Here is an 8,147-nt window from a genome sequence, read left to right on the forward strand (position 1 = left end):
CTCTTGCTGTATGGCGAGTGATTATACAGCTGAATGGAGTGCGGAATGAAGGAGTTCTTGAATCAAACGCTGCGGGAACAAAGCTGAAGGAGCCTGTTGGAGTATGAACTCCGCTGTCCCTCAATTGTCTGGTGGAGTGGGTAGGCAGGATTGTCCATGATGGCCAGCAGTTTGTCCAGTGTCTTCCTGTCCCTCACTGACACAAACGCCTCCTACTACGTGCCAATAGTTTGGCCAAAAGGGTTCTATGTGCTTTCATCAGGATGCTACATGACTTGCAAGACGTTACTCGTACAGTTTCACCTTCAAACAGTTGTAGCAGTTTTCTCATTTAGCGCCGAAATTAAGCAGCGATACCTTTTTTTACGTCTGGTTACTACCGTTTAAATCAACAAAGGTGATATTCTGGAACCAGATTTCAGTGCTCATCTCTACCCAAAATATTAAAAAGGATAAGGTTTCCAGAGAAAATTTCCACAAGGATAAAGTTGGAATGTTTTTTTTTCAATAAGACGTTTCTTCGTACAAGGAAAAATAAATTAATCTTAATCTCTAAATCTATTTTGTATTTTTTGAAAATTAACATAATCCTAAAAGGGAAAAATGCCTTAACCTGTGAAAGTTTTTTTTCAAGGACAAAGTTCTAATCCTATGAGGGGGAAAAGTCCAGTTTTTGCTAGAAAAGTGTAATGTTCCAAGAAAAAAGTCACAATCCTACAAAATGATTAAATAAAAATTGAAAAGTCATCAAGAAAGGAAAACATCCTAATCCTGAGACAGTTATTCTGCGCCAAATAAATCTTAGCCCTGCAATTAAAGTGTATTTTTAATGGCGGAATGACCATAATGTTTTAGTAAAGAAATTTTTAAATCCTACAAAAAAGTCAAGGAAGGAATTCTAATCCTGTGAAAAGTACTTTTTATTGCAATAAATCATACTTTTTTGTGATAACAATTAGGAAACACTTAAGAAATAAACAAAAACACATTGGAGAAAACATATAAGTCCTACTTTTATAAGAAGAAAAGTAAAAAAAATGCCGAATACCACATTAAAAAAGAGTAATATACCACAATATAAAAGGTGTGAATACTGTAAGGAGGGAACGTCTTAATTGTTTCAGTGGAAAAAAGTACATTTTAATCTTTTCAACTAAAATATATGAAGTCTGACAAAGAAAAAGTCGCTTTTTCCTTCAACAAGAAAGGTTCTAAAGCTATGCAAAGAAGAACTAATTTTTTGAAGGAAAAAATGAGTACTATATTTAAAATGGTCGTAATCCAACAAGGTAAATAGTTGCAATATGACAGGAAAAATCCTAATCCTTTAAGGGAAAAAGTCTCCTTTTTTATTTTTAAGAAAAATGTTGAATCATGTGGGGAAAAATTCTCATCCTATGTTAAAAAAAAAAAGTAATTTTTTGGTAAAATTATATTATAGTTAGAAAAAAATCCTAATCCTGTGAGGGAAAAAGTCTCTTTTTTTTTTTAAAGAAAAATGTTGAATCATGTGGGGAAGAATTCTCATCCTATGTTAAAAAAATAAGTGATTTTTTGGTAAAATGACATTATAATTAGAAAAAACTCCTAATGCTGTGAGGGAAAAAGTCTCCGTTTTTTAAAGAAAATGTTGAAGCATGTGAGGAAAAATTATCATCCTATGTTAAAAAAAAATAAGTCATTTTTTGATGAAATGATATTATAATTAGAAAAAAATCCTAATGCTGTGAGGGAAAACGTCTCCTTTTTTATGTTGAAAAAAAATGTTGAATCATGTAGGGGAAAATTCTCATTCTATGTTAAAAAAAAATAAGTAATTTTTTGGTCAAATGATACTATAGGTAAAAAAAATCCTAATCTTGTGAGGGGAAAAGTCTCCTTTTTTATTTTTAAGAAAAATGTTGAATCATGTGGGGAAAAATTCTCATCCTATGTTAAAAAAATAAGTAATTTTTTGGTAAAATGATATTATAATTAGAAAAAAATCCTAATGCTGTGAGGGAAAAAGTCTCCTTTTTTTTAAAGAAAAATGTTGAATCATGTGGGGAAAAATTCTCATCCTATGTTTAAAAATAAAAAAAAAAGTCATTTTTTGGTAAAATGAAATTATTATTATATAGGAAAATAAGTGTTAATCCTACAGAAGAATCCATTAGAAAGCCATAATAAAATGTGTAAAAGTGAGAGTGCTGTGGAGGGAAAAGTTGTCATCATTTTCCAGAAGTAAAAAGTCCCAACCAAACAAAAAATGTCTATTTTTCATGACGGAGCAATACAATTGTGTTGGTCCTGCAGCCTTCTTCAAGGAAGCGGGCTGTGCCTACTCTGACGAGCTGGAGGAGACGGTGATGGCGCTGCAGTCGGACAAAGACCGAGACGTGCGCTTCTTCGCCAGCCTGGACCCAAACAAAAGCTTGATGGACACCGCGCCGCTCATCTAGCCTCTACCCACCCACCGAGCTACCACCACCATGACACCAGCACACCACGACCGGACCCCCCACCCCTCATCCAGGAGAGGGAGACGACAAAAGGTGATCTCGCCATCTGGTCGGGGAAGCACACTAAAACTTTGTCTTCAGGAAATGAGCAGGACTCGAAGTGTTTTGCAAGCATATCTCTCCAAAGCTAACTGTGAGCTTAACCATGAGTATATTTTTTTTAACGGAGCGGGCAGGCCGGGCGGTGCTCGCCTGACTCTTGACCTCAGGGGGATCGAACCTACACAAGCTGCCGTCTCGGGGCCACAAAAAAAACAACAACAAAAAAAACACACCTTCCATCTTTTTGTCCCTTCCTTTCCTGCTTAGTGCACACTTTGTGAACTCCCTTCAGCAACGTGTCAGTTTACCAAAAAAAAAAAGAAGAAAAAAAAGTGACACGACGCCTTCTGCAGCAGGAGGCGGATCAAATACCTCCTTGCTGGACGTAGCCGGCCAGTGCGTGTTGTCGTCGAGCGTGGACTGCAGCATCCTAACAAGGGCTCTGGTGATGCAAAGAAAGCAAGCACACCCTTTTTTTTGTGTATAGTCTCTCCCAGCCTTCTTGATGGTAGCGTTGACGTGTACAGTAGCAAACAAGACTGGAAAGTATAAAAAGGCATCATGTATTCCCCACCATGTTGCGACCTCTTTCTTCTGTGTACAGTTTTAATGAAACCTGTGGATAAAGTATGAATTAACGGAACAAAAGGCCAGTGTAGTAAAAGGTTTTAATACCAAGAGCACTCGCCAAGTCACCCTCGTTATGGCTCGCTTGTAAATGAACTTTTTTTAAAAACATCATTGACTTGACTGATTGTGGTGCGTTGTTGTGCATCTTCTGTCGACTCATCTCTCGTCTGTGTCTGCATTTCGTGTCCATCTTACTTTTTTTTTTCTTTTTTTTTTTACATAGAACAGTTAATATATACATTTTATGGAGATTATTTTTCTTCTCAATTATGCACCACTGTTCAAATATTTTATATCCTAACTTTACAAGATTTACAGACCTTTGTAATATTTCAATGGTTTCTTTTAAAAAATACATTTTATGTAATGTTATTTTTAGTACTCTGTAATTAAAATGATGAACATTGCTGTTTGTTTTTCTTATTCATGTCTTTCACCTGGATTTACCATTTAGTTTAAGTCAAAAATCGGCTCGCTTTTAACAAGGAAAAAACAAATACTGTGTACTACAAACATCCATGATCGTGACTTGGTATAGCTGCAAATGATCAAAAATATATATATACATATATATTACATATATGTATGTATGTATATATACATATATACATACATATATGTGTATATGTGTGTGTGTGTATATATATATATATATATATATATGTATGTATATATATATATACATATATATATGTATGTATGTATATATATATATATATATATATATATATATATATGTGTATATATATATATATATGTGTATATATATGTGTGTATATATATATATGTGTATATATATATATGTGTATATATATATATGTGTATATATATATATATGTATATATATATGTATACATATATATATGTATATATATATGTATACATATATATATATATATGCATGTATATATATATGTATATATATGTATACATATATATATATACATATGCATGTATGTATAAATATATATACGCATATATACACACGTATATATACATGTGTATATATATATACATATATATATATACACGTATATTTATATATATATACACGTATATAGATATGTATGTATGTATGTATAAATATATACGCCAAAATTACAGCTTTGTCTTCTAAATTAATTGAATTTAGTTTCATTTTTAAGTTTGTTTTTTAATTGAACGACTGAACACATTCATTTACAAACAAGTTAAGGCACTTCCAACATTATGTTCACAAGGTTGAGCGATCAACATCTTTATATAAACAAAAAATGTTAGAGTAAAGTAAGATAAAAAAAAGAATACAAAAAGGGCTAATCTAAAACAACTTAAATTCATCTAATAGGTAATCATTTAAGGGCTTTTCTATGTTTTATAATTTTCCAAGATTGTTCTAATAATTTGAGGTCATTAATTAAACGGGAGAATTTGGGTTTCACTTTCAGAAATCGACTTTTATGTATGAAAAATTTCGCTTCTACCAATTTGTAGGTTGCTATTTTTATAATTTTACCAAATTTGATCGCTTCTATAGTAAATGGGGATGTTTTATTGTCAATTTGTATTTTTATTGAACAAACATACACTTTCAACATCAGCGAAACATGTCAAGGAAAGAAAACAAAAGCAAATACAGATAGAGTATTAAATAATAATAATAATCAAAAATATGACAAAAAGACAAAAAGGTCTACCTAAATCACTTTAAATGTTTTTAACAAAGATGTAAATTTAAGTGCTTTTGTACTCTTAATCATCCTCCAAGATTTGATTGATAATTGTAAACCATTAAGCCAATTAGAAGATGTAAATCATAAATCTACATTCATGTAGTTTTGTTGTCAAGGTAATAAGGGTAGAAAAATATTAGTTTTACTGTTCGACTTCCGGTGTAAACAAAAAAACTACCCCGACGTCACTTCCGTTTAAACAATAACAACTTCCGGTCCCAAGCGGTGCTGCCGAAGCTCCGCACGAACTCCATGTCGCAGGTTCCCACCAGGTGTCGCCTGGCGTGTTCGCTCATGTCCCCCCGCACCTTCAGATCCTTGAAGTGCTCAAAGTCAGAACGGCCGAGCTTCCGGAGCCTCCTGGCCGCTGAGCGATAACACTTCCAGGGCTGCGCCTCCAGCAGCACATGCTGGCTGAGCTCCGCCAGGCGGGAGAGCAGCCGCAGCAGGCCGGCGTCGCCGTGGTTGAGGTGCACCCACATGGTGACGGCCAGGCACAGCGTCAAGTGGAAGTGCGCGCACCCGCGCAGGCGGAGGTACTCCCGGAGCGGCGCGCAGTCCCCGGTGATGTCCAGCGGGGTGAAGGTGACGCTGTCGGGGAGAGGGTTGCTGCGTGTGGCCCGCTGGATGAGGCCGTCGTCCAGGTCGACGCCCAGGAGATGGACGTTTGATTGCGGGGTTTGCACCAGGTGCTTGTACAGTGCTACACTTAACTCCTGCCGTGTAGAAAAGCATAATAACTAACATTTAATAAATACACAATTTAACATGATGCACATTTTTAACTAACATGATGCACATGTTTAATTAACATGATGCACATGTTTAATAAAAACGTGATGCACATGTTTAATTAACACAATGCACATATTTAATTAACATGTTGCACATATTTAATTAACATGTTGCACATATTTAATTACATGATGCACATGTTTAATTAACTTGATGATCATATTTAATTAACATGATGCACATGTTTAACATGATGCACATATTTAACTAACATCCATCCATCCATTTTCTACCGCTTATTCCCTTTGGGGTTGCGGGGGGCGCTGGAGCCTATCTCAGCTACAATCGGGCGGAAGGCGGCGTACACCATGATGATCATATTTAATTAACATGTTGCACATGTTTAATTAACATGATGATCATATTTAATGAACATGCACATATTTAACATGATGCACATATTTAACATGATGCACATGTTTAATTAACATGATGCACATGTTTAATTAACATGATGCACATATGTAATTAACATGATGCTTGTGTTTAATTAACATGATGCACATTTAATTAACATGATGCACATGTTTAATTACATGATGCACATATTTAACTAACATGATGCTCATGTTTAATCAACATGATGCACATAAATAATAAATAAATAAATGGGTTGTACTTGTATAGCGCTTTTCTACCTTCAAGGTACTCAAAGCGCTTTGACACTACTTCCACATTTACCCATTCACACACACATTCACACACTGATGGAGGGAGCTGCCATGCAAGGCGCTAACCAGCACCCATCAGGAGCAAGGGTGAAGTGTCTTGCTCAGGACACAACGGACATGACGAGGTTGGTACTAGGTGGGGATTGAACCAGGGACCCTCGGGTTGCGCACGGCTACTCTCCCACTGCGCCACGCCGTCCCTGCATGTTTAATCAACATGTTGCACATGTTCAATTAACATGTTGCACATGTTAAATTAACATGTTGCACATGTTAAATTAACACGTTGCACGTTTAATTAACATGATGCACATATTTAATTACATGATGCACATATTTAATTAACATGATGTACATATTTAAATACATGATGCACATATTTAATTAACATGATGCACATGTTTAATTAACATGATGCACATGTTTAATTAAAATAATGCACATGTTTAATCAACATGTTGCACATGTTAAATTAACATGATGCACATGTTTAATTAACACAATGCACATATTTAATTAACATGATGCACATATTTACTTACATGATGCACATATTTAATTAACATGATGCACATGTTTAGTTAACATGATGATCATATTGAATTAACATGATGTTCATGTTGAATTAACATGATGTTCATGTTTAATTAACATGATGTTCATGTTTAATTAACATGATGCACATTTTTAATTAACATGATGTACATATTTAATTACATGATGCACATATTTAATGAACATGATGTACACATTTAAATACATTATGCACATATTTAATTAACATGATGCTCATATTTAATTAACATGATGCACATGTTTAATTAACATAATGCACATATGTAATTAACATGATGCCTGTGTTTAATTAACATGATGCACATGTTTAATCAACATGTTGCACATGTTAAATTAACATGATGGACATGTTTAATTAACACAATGCACATATTTAATTAACATGTTGCACATATTTAATTACATGATGCACATATTTAATTAACATGATGCACATGTTTAGTTAACATGATGGTCATATTTAACCAACATGATGCTCATATTGAATTAACATGATGTACATATTTAATTACATGATGCACATATTTAATGAACATGATGCACATATTTAATTAACATGATGCTCATATTTAATTAACATGATGCACATGTTTAATTAACATGATGCACATGTTTAATTAACATAATGCACATATGTAATTAACATGATGCTTGTGTTTAATTAACATGATGCACATGTTTAATTAACATAATGCACATGTTTAATAAACATGTTGCACATGTTAAATTAACATGATGCACATGTTTAATTAACACAATGCCATCCCATCTATTTCCTACCGCTTATTCCCTTTTGGAGTCGCTGGAGCCTATCTCAGCTACAATCGTTTAATTCACACGATGCACATATTTAATTAACATGATGCACATATTTAATTAACATTATGATCATATTTAATTACATGATGATCATATTTAATTAACATGATGCTCATATTTAATTAACATGATGCATATATTTAATTAACATATTTAATGAACAAGATGCATGTTTCTACCCCGGTGTTGCAGCCCACGTCCAGCAGCAACGTCGAGTGGCGGCCGTCCATGAAGCCTAAATCTGCGAGGAGCGTGGCGGGGATCAGACTCAGTCTGTTCTCCGGCGGGTTAAAAGTGTAATAATTAATAAAGTTGCCGAAAAGAGCCGCGCCGGGCTCGTCTAAGTCATCATGGCCGTCTAAGTCATCATGAGCGTCTCTGCCGCTCTCACACGTCGCCAT

At 34.4% G+C, this 8,147-nt stretch overlaps 2 protein-coding genes across 3 annotated transcripts in view; one reads left to right on the top strand and one right to left on the bottom strand.

Annotated features, from left to right (window-relative positions):
- The window catches only part of ppp4r1l (protein phosphatase 4, regulatory subunit 1-like), a 40,836-nt gene extending 37,448 nt beyond the window's left edge, over positions 1 to 3,388 (top strand). For both annotated transcript variants that reach the window (XM_061940223.2, XM_061940231.2), the window contains exon 20: positions 2,296 to 3,388. In XM_061940223.2, the coding sequence (XP_061796207.2) occupies positions 2,296 to 2,441 (146 nt within the window). In that variant the 3' untranslated portion in view covers positions 2,442 to 3,388. The remainder of the gene's footprint in view (positions 1 to 2,295) is intronic.
- Positions 3,389 to 4,435: 1,047 nt separating this feature from the next.
- Positions 4,436 to 8,147, bottom strand: bcdin3d (BCDIN3 domain containing). Its single transcript, XM_061940263.2, has 2 exons — positions 7,926 to 8,147; positions 4,436 to 5,601 (listed from the first exon to the last, which is right to left on the bottom strand). The coding sequence occupies exons 1-2, from the start codon at positions 8,145 to 8,147 to the stop codon at positions 5,071 to 5,073; spliced, it is 753 nt and encodes a 250-aa protein (XP_061796247.1). The 3' UTR covers positions 4,436 to 5,070.

The sequence above is a fragment of the Nerophis lumbriciformis genome, linkage group LG03 (genome assembly GCF_033978685.3).
Source record: "Nerophis lumbriciformis linkage group LG03, RoL_Nlum_v2.1, whole genome shotgun sequence".
NCBI lineage: Eukaryota > Metazoa > Chordata > Actinopteri > Syngnathiformes > Syngnathidae > Nerophis > Nerophis lumbriciformis.

Excerpts from the sequence above, each read along its gene's own strand:
- bcdin3d (XM_061940263.2), bottom strand. The coding sequence starts at position 8,147 with ATGGCGACGTGTGAGAGCGGCAGAGACGCTCATGATGACTTAGACGGC. Across the intron at positions 5,602-7,925 it reads ACGTGGGCTGCAACACCGGG|GAGTTAAGTGTAGCACTGTA; the intron begins GTAGAAACATGC and ends TCTACACGGCAG.